Source organism: Callithrix jacchus, chromosome 8, assembly GCF_049354715.1.
Source record: "Callithrix jacchus isolate 240 chromosome 8, calJac240_pri, whole genome shotgun sequence".
Classification (NCBI taxonomy): domain Eukaryota; kingdom Metazoa; phylum Chordata; class Mammalia; order Primates; family Cebidae; genus Callithrix; species Callithrix jacchus.
This window is the reverse complement of record NC_133509.1, coordinates 30,444,660-30,467,192: the sequence shown is the minus strand read 5'-3', so window position 1 is coordinate 30,467,192 and position 22,533 is coordinate 30,444,660. Positions and strand designations below refer to the sequence as shown.

General features: G+C 39.7%; 1 protein-coding gene across 28 annotated transcripts in view; it reads right to left on the bottom strand.

Moving 5' to 3' along the window:
- STARD9 (StAR related lipid transfer domain containing 9) overlaps positions 1–22,533 on the bottom strand; it is a 206,828-nt gene that overhangs the window by 13,444 nt on the left and 170,851 nt on the right. For 21 of the 28 annotated variants that reach the window (XR_013520871.1, XR_013520869.1, XR_013520872.1 and 18 more), the window contains 2 exons: positions 22,332–22,515; positions 21,790–21,927 (listed from right to left, as the gene is read on the bottom strand). Coding sequence is in view for 14 of the 28 variants with exons in the window: in XM_078334028.1 (XP_078190154.1) it covers positions 21,790–21,927; positions 22,332–22,515 (322 nt within the window). In the remaining 14 variants the exon portion in view is untranslated. The remainder of the gene's footprint in view (positions 1–21,789; positions 21,928–22,331; positions 22,516–22,533) is intronic. The other 7 variants (XR_013520876.1, XR_013520878.1, XR_013520879.1 and 4 more) reach the window with 1 other exon arrangement.

Sequence of the window (22,533 nt, the reverse complement as noted above, 5' to 3'; positions counted from 1 at the left end):
CCCATGGGTCGCCAGTGCGACTCTTGTGGCTGGTGTGGCAGTTTTGCTGGTGCCTCCGTGCAGCAGCTCTTGGTGCAGAGTAAATGGGACTGGTTCCCCTTCTGACCGACGTTTGGAGCTCCGGGAAGGCAGAGTCGCCTATTACGGACTCAAAAAGGAAGCCAGACAGGAGATTCCCGGGCAGAAGACCACCATCAGTCTTAATGCCACTGTTTTGGCTGGCACAGTGGGTTGCTTAGATTCCGGCACTGGGAATTAATAAATTGGACGTCCACTCAGAGACCTAATTAGAAAGTCGGTAATTACAAAGATGACAGGTAGATAAATTTACAATGATGGGAAGAAACCAGCATAAAAAGGCTGAGAAAACCCAAAATCAGAATGCCTCTCCCTCTACAGAGGATCACAGTTCCTCATTAACAAGGGAACAAGGTCTGATGGAGAACGAGTGCATTCCATTAACAGAATTAAGCTTCAGAAGGTGGATAATAAGAAACTTCTGTGAGTTAAAAGAACATGTTCTAGTCCAATGTAAAGAAACTAAGAACCTTGAAAAAAGGTTTGACGAAGTCCTAATGAGAATAGACAATTTAGAGAGGAATATAAATGAATTAATGGAACTGAAGAATACAATATGAGAACTCCGTGAAGTATGCACAGGTTTTAACATTTGAATCAATCAAGCAGAAGAAAGGATATCAGAGGTCGAAGACCAACTTAATGAAATAAAATGAGAAGACAAGATTAGAGAAGAAAAAGTAAAAAGGAATGAGCAAAGTCTCCAAGAAATATGGGACTATGTGAAAAAATCTAATTTACATTTGATAGGTGCACCTGAATGTCATGAAGAGAATGAATCCAAGCTGGAAAATATTCTTCAGGATATTATTCAGGAAAACTTTCCTAACCTAGTAACACAGGATAATACTCAACTCCAGGCAATACAGAGAACACCACAAAGATACTCCTCAAGTAGAGCAACTCCAAGACACATAATCATTAGATTCACCAGAGTTGAAATAAAGGAGAAAATTCTAAGGGCAGCTAGAGAGAAAGGTCAGGTTACCCATAAAGGGAAGCCTATCAGACTTACAGCAGATATCTCAGCAGAAACCCTACAAACTAGAAGAGAGTGGGGGTCAATATTCAATATCCTCAAAGAAAAGAATTTTCAACCCAGAATCTCATATCCAGCCAAACTAAGCTTTATAAATGAAGGAAAAATAAATTTTTTTGCGAACAAGCAAGCACTCAGAGATTTCATCGCCACCAGGCCTGCTTTATAAGAGCTTCTGAAAGAAGCACTACACACAGAAAGGAACAACCAGTATCAGTCATCCCAAAAACTTACCAAAAGGTAAAGAGTATCTCCATAATGAAGAATCTATATCAACTAATGGGCCAAATAGTCAGCTAGCATTAAACAGCAATATTAAACTCACAAATATCAATATTATTCCTAAATTTAAATGGATTAAATGCCCCAATCAAAGACACAGACACACAAACTGAATAAAAAGTCAAAACACATCGGCATGCTCTATCCAGATCCATCTCATAAGCAAGGACACACAAAGACTTGAAACAAAAGGTTGGAGGAAGACTCACCAATCAAATGGAGAGGAAAAAAAAAAATCCCAGGAGTTGTAACTTTTGTCTCCGACAGAATAGACTTTAAGAGTAACTAGGAGACTAAAGGAAACAAAGAAGGACATTACATGATAATAAATGGATCAATGCAACAATAGGAGTCAATGATCATAAACATATATGCATCCAATATAGGAACACCCAGACACATAAGACAGGTTTTCAATGACTTATAAAGAGACTTGGACTCCCGCACAATAATAGCAGGAGACTTTGACACCACATTGTTAATATTCGACGGATCAATGAGATAGAAAATTAACAGGGACATCTATGATTTGAACTCAGACCTGGAACAAGTAAACTCAGTGAATATTTATAGAATTCTTCACCCCAGGTCCACAGAACATACATTTTTCTCAGTATCACATTACACCTATTTTGAAAGTGACCACATAAATGGAAGCAAATCACTCTTCAGCACTTGCACAGCATTTCACAGATTTAAACGAAATATTGGCTGGCTGTTTGTTTGTTATTTTCTTTCCTTATTCCTTCCTGTCTCCACTGTTAAGCACAATTATTGGCATAAAAGAGGTTTTTAATACCTACTTTTAGATTGCATTCCAGCCTGGGCAATAGAGCAAGACTCCTGTTCTCTCTCCCTCTTTTCTCTTGCTCTTTCTTAAAAAAAAATAAATAAAATAAAAAATAAAATAAACAAGAGGTGGGGTGCAGTGGGTCACACCTGTAATCCCAGCACTTTGTTCAGCTGAGGTGGGCAAATCACCTGAAGTCAGAAGTTCAAGACCAGCCTGGCTAATATGGCAAAACCCAGTCTCTACTAAAAATAGAAAGAAAAAAAATTAGGCAGGCCTGGTGGCTGATGCATGCCTGTAGTCCCAGGTACTCAGGGGTGCTAAGCCAAGAAGAAACACTTGAACCTGGAGGGAGAGGTTGCAGTGAGTCAAAATGGTGCTACTGCACTCCAGCCTTAGCAACAGAGCAAGACTCCATCTCAAAAAAAAATAAACAACAGATCAGTGACACAGAGGCACAGCAAGATGGCAGAATAGGACCCTTCAAAGATAATTCCCCACAGAAACATCAATTTGAACAACTATCCACACAAAAAATATTTTCACTAGAGCCAGGAAAACGAGTTGATAGATACAAGTACTATATTTTACAAGAAGAAGATGCATTGAAGAGAACAGGAGGGATGGTCTCATACTGTCTACACCAACTATCCCCCAATTCTAGGCAGGATGAGAGACACTGTCCACATGGCAGAACTCCTTCTGGTTACTGGACGTGGGACTTTGCCTTAGAGCCCAGTGCCAAGTCTGCCACAGTAATACACAGCACCAGGCAAAACCCCACAGCCTAATTCAAGGCCTGTGCCCATGGACAAAGACTCTAGACCCACACTAAGCACCAGAAAAGAATTCACCACCCTATCAGGATAAATGTGATTCTCACATCACTGGCCAACTCAAGCGGTTTTGGGCCCCAAATAAATTTCAGCATGGTAGCAGCCACGGGCCTTGGGCATAACCCATTTCCACCCTGGTCCAAGAGGCCATAGGCTTCAGGTGAAATCCTGCAGAGCATGAGCTGTGGCAGCCACAGAATTGCCCCTATCACCTTTCCCCCTAACTTTGGGCAGCATGATGCAGAGAAATACACCATCTGCTTGGGGGAAGGAAACAGAATTGTGCATGGGACTTTTCCTTGGAACCCAGTACTAAGCTCACAGCAACTAAACGAGTGCTGGGCTCAGGGCCCTGGCGAGCATTACAACATGAGGTGGGGAACCATTCCTGGGTCTTACCCAGGTCCATCTGGGCCAGGGACAATGCAGTCGACAACAAAGTCCCAGCAACACAGGCTTAGGGTGCCCTCTAAGTGCTAAGATGGCTACAGTGATCACAAGCTTAGGGAACCCAACAGTCAGTCTCCTTTGAATTCCTGGAAGGCCCTCTGAAAAACAGGTATAAGCAAGGTATTTTGCAATTCCAGATTGCAAAAACTGGAATAAAAATCTGTTTTTTCAATGTCCAAACATTGATACATTGAAAAGCATCAAGAACATTGAGAGAACTATAATCTCACCAAACCAACTAAATAAGGTACCAGTAGCCCATCCTGAAAAGATGGAGAGGTATGATCTAAGACAGGAAATTGAAAGCAGTTGCTTTGAGGTAGCCCAACAAACTTCAAGAAAACAGAGAAATAATTCAAAAATTTATGAGAGACACTTTACAAAGAGATTAAAATAATCTTTAAAAAATCAAACAGAAATCCTGCAGCTGAAATATTCTGAACAAACAAAAATGCATTACACTGTCTCAACAGCAGAAATTAAAAGCAGAATAAAAATCTGTGAGCTCAAAGAAAGGCTATTTAAAAATACAGAAGAGGAAAGAAAAAGAATGAAAAAGAACAAAAGAAATCTTACAGAATCTGTGGGATAGCATCAAAATAACAAATGTATGAGTAACTGGCATTCAAGAGGTAGTGGAGAATGACCATGGAGAGGAGTAGAAAGTTTATTCCAAGCAATAGTAACAGAGAATTTTCCAAACGTAGAGAAAGATATAAATACTCAGGTACAGAAAGGTAAAAAAAAATCACCAATTAAATTCAACCAAATAAGATTACTCCAAGGCATATAATAATTAGATTCTCAAAGGTCAAGGACAAAGAAAAAGTCATAAAACCAGCAAGAGAAAAGCAGCAAATAGGCTAGGTATGGTAGCTTACGCTTGTAATCCCAACACTTTGGGAGACTATGGTAGGAGGACTGCTTGAGGCCAGAAGTTCAAGACCAGCCTGGGCACCATAGTGAGACTCCCATTTTTACCAAAAAAAAAAAAAAAAAAAAAAACCAAAAAAACAAAACTTAAATTAAATTGTAATTTAGGGAAAAAAAGCAAATAACAAGTAAAGGAGCTCCAATAGGTCTGGCAGCAGACTTCCCAACAGAAACCTTACAGGCTAGGAGGGAGTAGGATAACAAAGTGCTAAAGGAAAAAAATGTCAACCAAGAATACTTTATCCAGTAAAACTATCCTTCAGACATGAAGAAGCAACAAAGACTTTCCCAGCCAAACGAAAGCTGGGAAAATTCAACACCACCAGACCTGTCTCATAAAAAATGCTAAAGGCAGTTCTTCAAATTGACAGAAATGTGTAACAAGAAAACATCTGAAGGTATAAAACTCACTGGTTGGCCGGAAATGGTGGCTCATGCCTGTAAGCCCAGCACTTTGAGAGGTCAAGGAAGGCAGATCAGCTGAGGTTGGGAGTTCGAGACCAGCCTGTCCAACATGGAGAAACCTTGTCTCTACTAAAAATACCAAATTAGCCAGGGGTGGTGAGGCATGCCTGTAATCCCAGCTACTTGAGAGGCTGAAATAGGAGAATAGCTTGAATCTGGGAGAATAGCTTGATCTGTGAGCCAAGATCATGCCATTGCACTCCAGCCTGGGCAATGAGAGTGACACCCCGTCTCAAAAAAACAAAAGAAAACAGACCAGGGATCTAAGATGGCTGATTAGGAGTAGATCAGGATTGCAGCTCCCAGAGAAAGTGCAGAGGGTGAGTGGACACCATGTTTCCAGACAGAAAGATCAACTCAAGGAAATACACAACACAAGAACTTCGCACAGCATACACAAGTTTCAACAGCCAAATTGACCAAGCAAGAAAGGATATTAGAGGTCAAAGATCAACTGAATGAAATCAAATGAGAAGGCAAGATTAGAGAAAAAAGGGTTAAAAGGAATGAAGAAAGTCTCCAAGAAATATGGGACTATGTGAAAAGACCTATTCTACGTTTGATAGGAGTACCTGAATGTGACAGAGAGAATGAATCCAAGCTGGAAAATACTCTTCAGGATATTATCCAGGAAAATTTCCCCACCCTAGCAAGGCAGGCCAATATTCAAGTTCAGGAAATACAGAGAATGCCACAAAGATATTCCGCAAGAAGAGCAACCCCAAGACACATAATCGTCAGATTCACGTGAGTTGAAATGAAGGAGAAAATGCTAAGGGCAGCCAGAGAGAAAGGTTGGATTGCCCACAAAGGGAAGCCCATCAGACTCACAACAGATCTCTTGGCAGAAACACTACAAGCCAGAAGAGAGTGGGGCCAATATTCAACATCCTTAAAGAAAAGAACTTTCAACCCAGAATTTCATATCCAGCCAAACTGAGATTCATCAGTGAAGGAAAAATAAAATCCTTTGCGAACAAGCAAGTACTCAGAGATTTCATCACCACCAGGCCTGCTTTACAAGAGCTCCTGAAAGAGGCACTAAACATAGAAAGGAACAACCAGTACCAGCCACTCCAAAAACATACCAAATGGTAAAGAGCATCAACACAATGAAGAAACTGCATCAACTAACGGGCAAAACAGCCAGCTAGCATCAAAATGGCAGTATCAAATTCACACATAACAATATTAACCCTAAATGTAAATGGGCTAAATGCACCAATCAAAAGATGCAGACTGGCAAATCGGATAAAAATCCAAAACCCATCAGTATGCTGTATCCAGGAAACCAATTTCACATGCAAGGATAAGAAAAGGCTTAAAATAAAGGGAGCAACAGAGAGCAAAAAAAAAGCAGGAGTTGCAATTCTCATCTCTGATATAATAGACTGTAAAGCAACAAAGATCAAAAGAGACAAAGAAGGACATTACATAATGGTAAAAGGATTAATGCAACAAAAAAAGCTAATGATCCTAGATATATATGCATCCAATACAGGAGCACCCAGATACATAAAGCAAGTTCTTAATGACTTACAAAGAGATTTAGACTCCCACACAGTAACAGTGGAGACTTTAACACCCCACTGTCAATATTAGACAGATCAACCAGACAGAAAATTAACAAGGATATCCAGGACTTGAACTCACCCCAGGAACAAGTAAACCTAATAGACATTTACAGAACTCTCCACCTCAAATCCACAGAATATACATTCTTCTCAGCACCACATCATACCTACTCTAAAACTGACCACAAAATTGGAAGTAAATCACTCCTCAGCAAATGCAAAAGAATGGAAATCATAACAAACAGTCTCTCAGACCACAGTGCAATCAAGTTAAAATTCAGAATTCAGAAACTAACTCAGAACCACATAGCTTCATGGAAACTGAACTGACTCTTGAAGGTTGACTGGATAAACAATGAAATGAAGGCAAAATAAAGATGTTCTTTGAAACCAATGAGAACGAAGACACAACATATCAGAATCTCTGGTATGTTTTAAAGCAGTCTCTAGGGGAAAATATATAGCAATAATTGCCCACATGAGAAACTAGGAGAGATCTAAAATCGACATCCTATCGTCAAAATTGAAAGAGCTAGAGGAGCAAGATCAAAAAAACTCAAAACCTAGCAGAAGACAAGAAATAACTAAGATCAAAGCAAAACCGAAGGAGACAGAGACACAAAAAACCCTTAAAAAAAAACTCAATAAATCCAGGAGCTGGTTTTTCAAAAAGATCAACAAAATAGACCACTAATCAGATTAATAAACAAGAAAAGAGAGAATAATCAAACAGATGCAATAAAAAACGATAAAGGGGAAATCACCACAGATTCCACAGAAATACAAACCATCATCAGAGATTATTACAAACAACTCTATGCACATAAACTAGCAAACCTGGAAGAAATGGATACATTCCTGGACACTTGCATCTTCCCAAGCCTAAACCAGGAAGAAGTCAAAACCCTGAACAGACCAATAACAAGGGCTGAAGTTGAGGCAGCAATTAAGAGCCTACCACCTAAAAAAAGCCCAGGTCCAGATGGGTTCACAGCTGAATTCTACCAGACATACAAAGAGGAGCTGGTACCATTCCTTCTGAAACTATTCCAAACAATCCAAAAAGAGGGAATCCTTCCCAAATCACTTCATGAGACAAACGTCATCCTGATACCAAAACCCGACAGAGACTCAGCAAGAAAAGAAAACTTCAGGCCTATATCCATGATGAACATAGATGCAAAAATCTTCAATAAAATACTGGCAAACCAATTGCAAGAGCACAACAAAAAGCTTATCCACCATGATCAGGTAGGCTTCATCCTGGGAATGCAAGGCTAGTTCAACATATGCAAGTCTATAAACATAATTCACCACATAAACAGAACCAAAGACAAAAACCACATGGTTATCTCAATTGATGCAGAGAATGCCTTTGACAAAATTCAACAGACCTTTATGCTAAAAACCCTCAATAAACTAGGTATTGATGGGATGTATCTCAAAATAATAAAAGCTATTTACGACAAACCCACAGCCAATATCATACTGAATGGGCACAAAATGGAAGCATTCCCTTTGAAATCTGGCATTAGACAAGGATGCCCTCTCTCACCACTCCTATTCAATACAGTATTGGAAGCTCTAGCCAGAGCAATCAGGCAAGAAAAAGAAATAAAGCGTATTCAAACAGGAAAGGAAGAAGTCAAATTGTCTCTATTTGCAGATGACATGATTATATATCTAGAAGATCCCATCATCTCAGCCCAAAATCTCCTGAAACTGATAAGCAACTTCTGCAAAGTCTCAGGATACAAAATCAATATGCAGAAATCTCAAGCATTCCTATACACCAATAACAGACTTAAAGAGAGCCAAATCAAGAATGAACTGCCATTCACCATTGCTACAAAGAGAATAAAATATCTAGGAATACAACTAACAAGGAATGTAAAGGACCTTTTCAAGAAGAACAAACCACTGCTCAAGGAAATAAGAGAGGACACAAACAGATGGAGAAACATTCCATGTTCATGGTTAGGAAGAATCAATATCGTAAAAATGGCCATACTGCCCAAAGTAATTTACAGATTCAATGCTATCCCTATCAAGCTAACAATGACCTTCTTCAGAGAACTGGAAAAAACACCTTAAACTTCATATGGAACCAAAAGAGAGCTCACACAGCCAAGTCAACTCTAAGCAAAAAAAACAAAGTGGGAGGCATGACACTACTGGACTTCAAACTATACTACAAGGCTACAGTAATCAAAACAGCATGGTACTGGTATCAAAACAGAGATATAGACCAATGGAACAGAACAGAGGCCTTGGAGGCAACACAACACATCTACAACCATCCGATCTTTGACAAACCTGACAAAAACAAGTAATGGGGAAAGGATTCCCTGTTTAATAAATGGTGTTGGGAAAACTGGCTAGCCATGTGCAGAAAGCAGAAACTGGACCCCTTCCTGACACCTTACACTAAAAGTAACTCCAGATGGAGTCAAGACTTAAACATAAGACCTAACACCATAAAAACCCTAGAAGAAAATCTAAGCAAAACCATTCAAGACATAGAGGTAGGCAAGGACTTCATGACCAAAACACCAAAAGCATTGGCAACAAAAGCCAAAATAGACAAATTGGACCTAATCAAACTCCATAGCTTCTGCACGGCAAAAAAAAAAAAAAAAAAAAAAAAAAACAGTCATAAGAGTAAATCAGCAACCAACAGAATGGGGAAATTTTTTGCAGTCTACCCATCTGACAAAGGACTGATATCCAGAATTTACAAAGAATTAAAACAGATTTACAAGAAAAAAACAAACAAGCCCATACAAAAGTGGGCAAAGGATATGAACAGACACTTTACAAAAGAAGACATACATGAGGCCAACAAACATAAGAAAAAATGCTCATCGTCACTGGTCATTAGAGAAATGCAAATCGAAACTACATTGGGATACTATCTCATGCCAGTTAGAATGGCAATCGTTAAAAAATCTGGAGACAACAGATGCTGGAGAGGATGTGGAGAAACAGGAGCACTTTTACACTGTTGGGGGGAGTGTAAATTCGTTCAACCATTGTGGAAGACAGTGTGGCATTTTCTCAAGGACCTAGAAATAGAAATTCCATTTGACCCAGGAATCCCATTACTGGGTATATATCCAAAGGATTATAAATTGTTCTACTATAAGGGCATATGCACACGAATGTTCGCTGTGGTACTGTTTACAATAGCAAAGACCTGGAACCAACTCAAATGCCCATCAATGATAGACTGGACAGTGAAAATGTGGCACATATACACCATGGAATATTGTTCAGTCATCAAAAACGATGAGTTTGTGTCCTTTGTAGGGACATGAATTAACCTGGAAACCACCATTCTCAGCAAACTGGCACAAGAACAGAAAATAAAACACCACATGTTCTCACTCATAGGTGGGTGTTGAACAATGAGAACACATGGACACAGGGAGGGGAGCATCACACACTGGGGTCTGTGGGGGGGGGAATAGGGAAGGGACAATGGGGGGGGAGTTGGGGAGAGAGAGCAAGGGGAGAAATGCCAGATATAGGTGATGGGGAGAAAGGCAGCAAATCACACTGCCATGTGTGTACCTACACGACAATCTTGCATATTCTTCACATGTACCCCAAAAACTTAAAATGCAATTTAAAAAAAAGCAAAATGAAACAAAACAAAAACAAAATTCACTGGTAAAAGTACATACATAGACAAATTTAGAATACTCTCATATTATAACCATAGTACATAAAGCATTCACATGTTTATTATGAAGAATAAGATGAAGCTACTATAAATGTTAACAACAACAGTTTGTTAAGAAATAGCAACATAGGGCTGGGTGCAGTGGCTCACACCTGTAAACCCAACACTTTGGGAGACCAAGGCAGGAGGATCATGAAATCAGGAGATCAAGACCATCCTGGCTAACACAGTGAAACCCTGTCCCTACTAAAAATACAAAAAATTAGCAGGGCAGGGTGGTACGTGCTGATAGTCCCAGCTACTCGGGAGGCTGAGGCAGGAGAATCACTTGAACCCAGGAGGCAGAGGTTGCAGTGAGCTGAGATGGTGACACTTCACTCAGTCTGGGCTACAGAGCAAGACTCTGTCTCAAAAAAAAAGAGATAGGCAACATAGTCTGGTTACAGTGGCTCACGCCTGTAATCTCAGCACTTTGAGAGGTTGAAAGAGTGAATCACTTGAGGTCAGGAGTTCAAGACCAGCCTGACCAACATTGCAAAACCCTGTATCTACTAAAAATACAAAAACTAGCCAGTTGTGGTGGTGGGCCCCGTAATCCCAGCTACTCAGGCTGAGGAAGGTGAATCGCTTGAACCTGGGAGGCGGAGGTTGCAGTGGGATGAGATTACACCACTGCACTCCAGCCTGGGAAACAGAGGGAGACTCCATCTCCCAAAAGGAGAGAGAGAGAGAGAGAGAGAGAGAGAGAGAGAGAGAGAGAGAGAGAGGGAGGGAGGGAGGGAGGGAGGGAGGGAGGGATGGGGCAACATAATACAATGTAAATTGTGACATCTGAAAGTCAAAATTTGACAGGTGTTGGGAAACTGGAGTTAAAGTACAGACTCCAGTCTTGTCTTTTCTCTATTTCTTTCTCTCTTTCTCTTTCTTTCTCTTCTTTCCTCTTCTCTTTCTCTCTCTCTTTTGCTTTCTTTCTTGCCTTTTTTGAGATGAAGTCTCACTCTGTTTCCAAGGCTGGAGTGCAGTGGTGCAATCTTGGCTCCTGGATTCAACTGCAACCTTTGCCTCCTGGATTCAACTGATCCTCCCACCTCAGCCTCCCAAGTAGTGAGATTACAGCATGCACCACCATACCTGGCTAATTTTTTGTATTTTTAGTGGAGACGGGGTTTCACCATATTGACCAGACTGATGTTGAACTACTGACTTCAAGTAATCTGCCTGCTTCGGCCTCCTAAAGTGTTGGGATTACAGGCATGAGCCACCATGCCCAGCCAGTTTCTTTTCTTTGAAATGAAAATTAAGTCATCAATTAAAAATAACTGGTTTTATTTTTTTGTAAGCCTCATGATAGCTGCAAATTAAAAACCTAGAGTAGATACACTAAAAAAGCAAGGAACCAAACTTACTATTAAAGCTAATCATTATGAGAGAAAGAAAGGAAAAAAGGACTTAGAAAAAAACAAAAAGCAAGTAACAAAATGCCAATAGTTAAGTCCTTACTTACCAATAAGCTTGAATGTAAATGAACTAAATTCTCCAATTAGAAGACTTAAGTGGCAGAATCAATTAAAAAAAAAGAAGATTCAGGCAAGGCATGGTGACTTATGGCTATAATCCCAGGACTCTGGGAGACTGAAGTGGAAGGATCGCTTGAGCCCAGGAGTTCAAGAAAAGACCTCATCTTTATGAAAAATAAAAAAAATTAGCTGCGTGTGATGGCACATGCCTGTAATCCCAGCTACTTGAGGGGTCAAGGTGGGAGCAGGATTGCTTAAGCCTGGGAGGATGAAGCTGCAGTCAGTGATCACGCAAAACAAAACAAATCCCGTAAGATTCAACCATGTGCTGCCGGCAAGAAACTCATTTCACCTATAAACACACAGACCATAAGTGAAGGAATGAAAAAAGAAATTCCATGCAAATTGAAACCAAAAAAGAACAAGAGTAGCTATATTTACATCAGATACAACAGACATTAAGTCAAAAGCAGTCAAAAAAAACCAAAACAAAACCAGAAAAAAAAAAAGCCAGGCACAGTGGCTCACACCTGTAAACCAGCATTTTTGGAGGCTGAGATGGGCAGATCATGTGAGGCCAGGAGTTTGAGACCAGCCTGGCCAACATGGCGACACCCTGTCTCTACTAAAAATACTAAAAAAAATTAGCCAAGCATGGTGGCACACACCTGTAGTCTCAGCTACTTGGGTGCCTGAGGTGGGAAAATCACTTGAACCAGAGAGGTGAAGGTTGCAGTGAGCCAAGATCCTGCCACTGCAATCCAGGCTGGGCAATAGAGTGAGACTTTGTCTACCCCCACGTCACCAAAAAAAAAAAAAAAAAAGGAAAAAGAAAGGCAAAGGTGACCATTAAATAACATGGGGGATCATCTGAGGTCAGGAGTTTGAGACCAGCCTGGCCAACATGGCAAAACCCTGTACTTAAAATACAAAAATTAGCTGGGCATGCTAATGCATGCCTGTAATCCCAGCTGAGGCAAGAGAATTGCTTTAACACAGAAAGCAGAGGTTGCAGTGAGCCAAGATGATGCTACTACACTCCAGCCTGGACAACAGAGTGAGACTCCATCTCAAAAAACGAAACAAAAAAACTGGAAACTAAAAAATACACATATTAATTAAAGTTGTTTTTTGAAAAGATAAACAAAATAGAGAAATATTTAGCTAGACTAAGGTAAAAAGAGAAGATTAAATAAACAAAATCAGAGACAAAAAAAGAGACGTTACAACTGATACCACAGCCAGGCATGGTGGTTCATGCCTGTAATCCTAGCACTTTGGGAGGTGGGAGAATCACTTTGAGGTCAGGCATTTGAGACTAGTACGGGAAACAAGGCGAAACGTGGTCTCTACAAAAAAATACAAAATTAAGCCAGGCGTTGTTGGCTAGTGCCTATAGTCCAGGTACTCAGGAGACTCAGGCTGCAGAATTGCTTGAGCCCAGAAAGTGGAGGTTGCAATGAGCTGAGATCATGCCACTGCACTCCAGCCTGGGCAACGGAGTGAGATCTTGTCTCAAACAAAATAAAACAAAACAACAAAACTGGTACCACAAAAATATAAAAGATCGTAAGAGACTATTTTATGAACAACTAGATGCTAATAAATTTTAAAACCTAGAAAAAAATAGATAAATTCCTGAATGCATACAACTTGCCAAGATTGAATCATGAAGAAACAGAAAACCTGAACAGACCCAACAAAAAATAATGAGACTAAAGCAATATTAAGTCTCCCATCAAAAAGCAGCCCAGGACCTGAAGGCTTCACTGCTGAAGTCTACCAAACATTTAAAAAAGTAGTACAAATTCTGCTCAAACGATTCCAAAACAATGAAGGTAGGGAATACTTCCTAACTCATTCTACAAGACAAGCATTGCCCTGAAATCAAAATCAGACAAGGACACAACAAAAAGTAAAATGACATGCCAATATCCCCGATGAACACAGATTTTAAAAAGCCTTGGCTGGGCATGGTGGCTCATGCCTGTAATCCCAGAACTTTGGGAGGCCAAGGCGGGTGGATCATGAAGTCAGGAATTCGAGACCTGTCTGGCCAACATAGTGAAACCCCGTACAAAAAGTACAAAAAATTAGCCAGGCGCGGTGGCACGCTCCTGTAATCCCAGCTACTCGGGAGGCTGAGGCAGGAGAATTGTGTGAACCCAGGAGGTGGAAGTTGCAGTCAGCTGAGATCATGCTATTGCACTCCAGCCCAAGCAACAGTGCAAGACTCTGTCTGAAAAAAAAAAAAAAAAGAAAAAAGAAAAAAGAAAAGAAAATCTTCAACAAGGCCAGGTGCAGTGGCTCACACATGTAATCCCAGAACTTTGGGAGGCCAAGGCAGGTGGATCACCTGAGGTCAGGAGTTTGAGACCAGCCTGACCAACATGGTGAAACCCCATCTCTACTAAAAACACAAAATTAGCTGGCTGTGGTGGTGCATGCCTGTAATCCCAGCTACTTGGACAGCTGAGACAGGAGAATCACTTGAACCGAGGTGTAAGTTGCAGTGAGCGGAGATCGCACCATTGCACTCCAGCCTGGGCAACAAGAGCAAAACTCCGTCTCAAAAAAAAAAAATCCTCAACAAAATACTAACAAACTGAATTCAACCACACATTAAGAAAGATCATTCACCATGATCAAGTGGGATTCATTTCAGAGATGCAATGATAATTCAACATAATGCAAATCAATATAAATCATATTAATAGAATCTAGGACAAAAACCATATGATCATTTCAATAGATGCTGAAAAATCACTCAATAAAATTCAACACCCCTTCACAATAAAACTCTTAACAAACTTGGTATGGAAAGAACACATCTCAATACAATGAAGTCCGTGTATGACAAATCCACAGCTAACATTATGCCAAACATGGTAAGTTAAAAGCTTTTTTTCGAAAATCTCGAACAAGACAAGGATGCCCACTTCCACCACTTTTATTCAAGGTAGAACTACCAGAAGTTTAACTAGAGCAATTGGGAAAGAAAAGAAAGAAAGAGCATCCAAATTGGAAAGGAATTAGTCACATTAGTCTTGTTGACAGGATGACATAATCGTGTATGTGTATATGTGTATTTGTGTGTAAGAAACCTTAAAGACTCCATTACAAAACTTATAATTAATAAATGCATTTAGTGAAGTTGCAGGACACAAAATGATGACAACCCTAATGAGTGAGTGAGGCAGGTGCCCCAATTGAGGCTTACTGAGCCAGAACAAGGGCATGCCCAAGAAAAACATGCATCACAGACACATCTGTGGCTCTTTTTCCCAAAGAGGTCCTCAGGAGTTTCATGCATTTTTCTTAAAAAGGGAGATGGGGCAGTAAGATGAATGGTTACCTACCTGTGAGATTTCAATTAGTGCCCAGTAATCTACAATTTACACAGGGTAAACATCTGAAGAGAAAGGGAGCAGAGGAAGATGACATCTTAGGGCAGGGCAAGGCAGGAGTGTGTTAAGAAAAGTTAATCTCTTCTTTGTTCTATACCTGGGAAAATAAGCTAGTAAATGACATTTTCATTGTGGAGTCTGTTGAAAGGGCTGGTTTCCCTTTAGCCCTTAAGGAAGAAAGCCTACTATCTGTTAGCAAGGAAGGAGATATAATGAGGCATGTCCAACCTCCCATCAGGTCATGGTCATGCACTCAGCTTTTAAGGTTTCTCTAAGGTCCCCTTGGCTGAGAGGATGTCTGTTCAGTCAGTTGGAGGCTTAGAATTTTACTTTTATTTCTCAATCAACATACAAAAATCAACAGTGTTTCTATATACCAAAAGCAAACTATCTGAAAAGGAAAGCAGAAACACAATCCCATTTGTAATAGCTACAAAAAAATTAAGTACCCTAGGAATAAACTTAACAAAGGTGGTGAAAGATGTCTACAATGAATGCTATAAAACACTGGCAAAAGAAATTAAAGAGGACATGAATAAATGTAAAGATATCCCATGTTCATGGGTTAGAAGAATATTGTTAAAATGTGAACATTTTAACAATATTCTATTGCAATATTCTAATGCAATCTCTATCAAAATACTAATAACATTCTTCATTTAAAAAAATCCTCAAATTCATATGGATCCACAAAAAACCCCAAACAGCCAAAGAAATTTTGAGCAAAACAAAGCTGGAGGCATCACAGTACCTAACTTCAAAAAAATATTACCAAGCTATAGTAACCAAAACAGCATGGTGCTGGCTTAAAAGCTGACCCAGAGAGCAAAGGAACAAAACAGAGAACACAGAAATCAGTCCACATATTTACAGCCAAGTGATTTTTGACAAAGACACTAAGAACACACAATGGAGAAAGGACAGTCTATATGATAAATGACGCTGAGAAAACTGGATATACAGAAGCATGAAACTAGATACCTGTCTCTTACCACATACAAAAAGGATCAAAAACTTCAGTCTTAGACCAGAAAATATGAAACTATAAGAAGAAAACATAGAAACACTTTATGACATTGGATTGAGCAAAAAGTTTTTGGATAAGACCTCAAGAGCACAGACAACAGCAAAAATAGACAAATGAGGTTATATCAAACTAAAAAGATTCTATACAGCTCAGGAAAAGAGTGAAGAGACATCCCACAGAATGGGAGAATGTATCTGTAAACTATGCATTTGACAAAGGGTTAATATCCAGAATATATAAGGAATTCAAATAACAGCAAAAAATCCCAAGTAATCCAACTTTAAAATGGGCAAAAACTTGAATCGATATTTCTTAAAAAAAGACATTCAAATGGCCAACAGGTGTACGAAGAAAGAGCTCAACATCTAGTCTTTAGGGAAATGCAAATTAAAACTACAATGAAATATCACTTCACTCCATCTAAATGGCTATAATAACTCTACTCATCTGACACAGGGCTAATATCCAGAATTTACAAAAAACTAAAGCAGATTTACAGGAAAAAAAATAAACCCATTCAAAAGTGGGTGAAGGATACAAACAGACACTTTTCGAAATAAGACATTTAAGAGGTTGACAAACATATGAAAAAATGCTCAACATCACTGGTCATTAGACAAATGCAAACCAAAACCACATTGAGATACCATCTCACGCCAGTTAGAATGGCAATCATTAAAAAATCTGGAGACAACAGATGCTGGAGAGGATGTGGAGAAACAGGAGCACTTTTACACTGTTGGTGGGAGTGTAAATTCGTTCAACCATTGTGGAAGACAATGTGGCAATTCCTCAAGAATCTAGAAATAGAAATTCTATTTGACCCAGCAAATCCCATTACTGAGTATAAACCCAAAGGATTGTAAATCGTTCTATTATAAAGACACTTGCACACTTATGTTCAATGCAGCACTGTTTACAATAGCAAAGACCTAGAACCAACCCAAATGCCCATTAATGATAGACTGGACAAAGAGAATGTGGCACATATATACCATGAAATACTATGCAGCCATAAAAAACATGAGTTTGTGTCCTTTGTAGGGACATGGATAAAGCTGGACGCCATCACTCTCAGCAAACTGACACAACAACAGATAACCAAACACCACATGTTCTCACTCATAGGCGGGTGTTGAACAATGAGAACACATGGGCACAGGAGGGGAACATCACACACTGGCATCTATTGGGGGGTGGGGGGCTACAGGAGGGACAGCAGGGTCGGGGAGTTTGGGGAGGGATAACACTGGGAAAAATGCCCATGTAGATAACAGGGGGATGGAGACAGCAAACCACCATGGCATGGGTGTACCTAAGCAACAATCCTGCAAGATCTGCACATGTACCCGAGAACTTCAAGTACAATTAAAAAAAAAAATTAACAGTAAAAAAATAAATAAACAAAAAACAATAAATGCTGTTAAGGATGTGGAGAAAGGGGAACTCTTATACACTGTTGGTAGGAATGTAAATCAATAGAGCCATTATGGCAAACAGTGTGATAGTTTCTCAAAAAACTAAAGCACAACTATCATATGATCCAGCAATTCCACCACTGGGTATATAGCTAGTGAAAATGAAACAAGTATATCAAATAGATATCTACACTCTCATATTCATTGCAGCAACTCACAATAACCAAGAGATGAAATCAACCTAAACGCTTACAAATAAATGGGCAAAGAAATCTATTAATGTTTGCTGTGTATATATACACATTTGAATACTATTCAGCCATAAAACAGAATAAAATTCTGTCATTTGTAGCAACATGGATGAATCCAGGGACAGTATGCCAAGTGAAAGACACCAGGCACAGACAGACAACCACCACATGATCTTACTCATATGCAGAATCTAAAAAAGTTGATCTCTCATGCTTGTAATCCCAGTGCTTTGAGAGGCCGAGATGGATAGATCACCTGAGGTCAGGAGTTCAAGACCAGCCTAGCCAACATGATGAAACCCCATCTTTACTGAAAATTCAAAAGTTAGCTGGGTGTGGTGGTGGGGGCTTGTAATTCCAGCTACTTGGAAGGCATGAGAATCGCTTGAACCGGGAGGTGGAGGTTGCAGTGAGCCCAGATCACGCCACTGCGCTCCAGCTTGGGCAACAGAGTGAGACTCTGTCTCAAAAATAAGTCCGTAAATAATAAAAATTAAAAAGTTGATCTGATAGAAGGAGAGAGTAGAATAGTGGTTACCAGAAGCTGGGGAGGGGATCAGGGAGAGGGGGATGGAGAGTGGTCAACTGGTACAAAGTTAGAAAGGAAGAATAAATTCTGGTTTTCTATTACACAATCAGGTGACTATAGATAATAATAACGTAATGTATATATCAAGATGGTTAGAAGATAGGATTTTATGTTATCACCACAAAGAAATGATAAATGTTTACAGTGATGGATATGCTAATTGCCTGATTTGATTATGCAATGTATACGTGTATTGAAACATTACACTGTACTTCACAAATATTTACAATATTATGTGTCAATTATAATAAAATAAGACAATTTTTACATCAACAAGAAACAATACTCTGGTAAAGCTCAGAAAGAGAAAAGCAATGAGGGTAGTGGTGGACTAACACTACCACAGGGTAGAATCTATTCTAAGCCTTGGTATAAGGAAAGGGGACACCTTAAACTGATCACACAAAGATAAACTGTCTAACAAGCATTAAGGGGACAATGGGGTAGCCATCTGGAAAGAACACAATCGGATCTATACCTCATATGAAAATGACTCCAAAAGGAACAAAGATTTAAATATGACAAATAAATGACAGAAGTTCTAGAAGAAACCATGGAGAAAATTCTTCATAATTTTGAATTGAAGAATCTGTTTCTAATTATTATTTATAACCTAGATACCATACAAGGAAAACTGACAGATATATCTGTCTGCATGGCCCCAAACAAAACAAGCAAAGTCAAAAGAGAATAAAGCACTGGGAAAAAATATTTCTAATTCTTATCAGTCAGAGGACTATTCTTGCTAAAATATAAAGAACTCTTGAATTGGTAAGAGAAAAAGAGAAATGAGCAAAGGATATATGAACAGATGGCTCATGAAAAAGGAAATAAAAATATTTAAGCATATGAGAAAAATGAGATATAATTTTTCAGCAAAAAATCCAAACATTTGATAACATGCTGGTGAGAGTGTGGAAAAAGGTAAACTCTCAGCTATTACTGATGGGAGTATAAATTAGCTCATTTGTGAGAGAAAATAGTATCTGTCAAAATTTTAAATGTATAAACTCATTGTACAAGTGTCCTTCTGGGAATTTATCCCACAGATATATTTACCTATGTATAAAATGATATATGCATAAAGTTATTCACTGCAGTATTGCTGATAACAGCAAAAGTCTGAAAACAACCCAAGTTAGAATACTGGTTAAATAAATTATAGTGCAACTCTACAATGGAATGCTATGCAGCAATGAAAAAAATGAGAAAGTTCTCTGCATATTCAAATAGAAAGAATTCCAAATTATACTGAGTGAAAAAAAAATAAGGAATAGGACAGCAGAATAATATGCTTTATTTTCTATGCATACAGACCCCTAGGAGGATACCGTCCAAGAAACAACACTGCTTTCCTTGAGTGGGATGAGGGAGAAGAACTAGGTAGACTGAGGGCAGGGACGGGTATCTCCCTGTATCCCTTTTGCAGGCTGAGTACCCCTTAACCAAAATTCTTGAGACCAGAAGTGTTTTGGATTTTGAATTCTTTTGGATTTTGGAATATTTGCATATGCATAAGAAGATGTGTGGGGATAGGATCCATGTCAAAACATATAATTTATGTTACAAATATACCTTATACACACAGCCTGATGGTAATTTAATATAATGTTTTAAATAATTTTGTTCATGAAACCAAGTTTTGACTGTGTTTCAACTCAACCTGTTACATAAAGTCAGGTGCAGAATTTTCCACTTGTGGTGTCACAGTGCTCAAAAAGTTTTAGATTTTGGAGTATTTTGAATTTTTGATATTTGGATTAGGGATGCTAACCTGTATGTGCATATTTGTGTTCTTTCTGCTATATGAATATATTATCTATATAAAACATCAAATTTAAAAACACGCAATAAAAGAGAAAAAAAGAAACACTATTCAGCTGTTAAAAAGGCCAGGCATGGTGATTCACACCTGTAATCCCAGCATTTTAGGAGACCTAGGTGGGCAGAGAGCTTGAGTCCAGAAGTTTGAAACCAATCTGGGCAATATGGCAAAAACCTGTCTCTTTTAAAAAAATTTTTTTTTAATTTTTATATTTTTTTCTGAACCTATTGAGATCTTTAGAATGAGAAAAACCTGCCTCTTAAAAACAACAAAAAAGAAGTCAGCACTAGATTTACGATGCAATGATATCCAAAAGATGTTTTTAAGAGAAAAAGCAAACTGAGAAAGTGAGTACAGTATACTTCCATTCATGCACTTTACAAAATGATGTATATACATCATCCCTGGAAATACATACCAAACTGGGATAAATGACTGCTTCTGGGGAAGGCAAATAGGAGACTCAAACACACACCTGGCATTGGATGTTCTTTGCTACTTTTTAAATATTATTTTATTAGATGAAGTTTTATTTGTAAAAGAAATTTCAAATGCTTATCCCCAGCCAGATCTCACCTATGAGCTCTGTATTTCCAAGTGCTCTACCTGGATTTCTCACAGGCACCTTCAACTCAGTGAGTAAAACTCCAAACTCATCATCTTTCACACAAAACCTGGTTCTCCCTCCAGTGTTCCTTGTCATTGTTCACATCACCACCCTTCAGCTGCTCAAGTCAAAAGTGTGTGCTGTTCTCAACTCCCCTCTCTTCCTTACTCTAACACCCATGTCACCAAGTCCTGTATATGCTCTCTCGCCACTCCATCCACCTCTGTTCATCTTCACTGGCAGTGCCCTAAACCAAGCAATCATCTCTCTCAACCCTGCCATGGTCATATAGTAGTCTCCCACAGCTGCTCCTGCCTCCTTTTCTTATAATCCAGTCATTCTACTCCCCTACTTAAAAGGTTTCGATTACTTTCAGCAGCCTTTTCACTTTTGGGAAGTAATACAATGAGATAGATTAGAAAGGGGCTAGAACTCTCATTATAGTCCACATGATTTTCTAGTCCCTTCTCATGTCATTTTCCCAACTCACTCTTTACATTCCAACCACACTAACCTTCACTTAGTTCCTCAAACTCTTCATCCTCCAAGATTGACTTGCTAGGCCCACATCTCACCTTATGACAGCAGCACTAAGCTTTTACCGCATTAACTACCTCTTATCCTTTTAGTCTCAGTTTAAACACATTCTCTTCGGAGCATCTCCATGACCTTTCAGACTACATCAGACCCCTGGTTTTATGCTGATTTAGCAACCCTCCTTCAAACAATATACTGCAACAATAACTCAATAATAAATCAGTTGTTAATATTTACCCCTCAGTCTAAGGACAAGAACGGTTTTGCTCACCGCTGTATCCTAAAACAATGCCCACAAAACATTTGTTGAATGAATGAATAAACAGAAGGAGTGGGAGGCAAAACTAAAGGGAAAACCAAAGGCCTGCACATGAGAAGGGCTCATGCCAGCAGTGGCCTCCAGGAAGCACAGCGTCCTGCCCAAACTCTTGCCTCAGCAGTCCAGGCCCCTGGCTAGTTCCCAACAACTGCCTACTCACCACATTCTCTGGGGACTGGAGCTGGCCTGACAAGGCTGGGCTGCTATTATAGCCAGAGGTCATGCCAGATGAGAGGCTTCCACTAGAGCTGGTGCACAGGGAACTGGAGTTGGCCAAGGTATGTAGTTTTTCCTCTTCCTAGGAAGGATACATCACCATCAACCAGCTTCTGATGCACCCCCACTGGCTGTGCCCTCTCCTGCCCACCCCTTCCCTGCTCACCTCTACTATTCCTTCAACCACCTCCCAGGGCCCCCCTGACTTAGCCTCACATGACCCAGCTTCCTTAAAGCCACTGCTGCTCTTATTTCCCCACACCCCGCACTTCACACCAAAGCCTCTTCCTCCCAGGCTTTGGCCTGCGGACAGGAGCTGGTCTCATTATGTAAAAAGAGTGAGCCCAGTTTTGACTTGACATCAGGGGTCCCACAGCCTCCTCCAAATGTTATGTATGTCCCAAGACTCAGAGGCAGCCACAGTGAGAGTGGACAAGTCTGAGGTCCAGGCTTATCCTAAAATCAGAGGCTCGCCCCACTCCACACCCTCAATAGCTGGGAAATGATCTGCTGGTGGATTCTCAGCTTCTCTTGTTTAGTTCGCTCCCGCAGTCGGTCTTGAGCACGGGCAATCTCCAACTTGGCCTCCTCATGGGCCTGCTGGTAGTCTCGCAGCATCAGCTCTATGTCAAATGCTGGGTGAGCAGACCTTGACACTGACTCTGGGCTCCTGAGGAAGATCACAGGG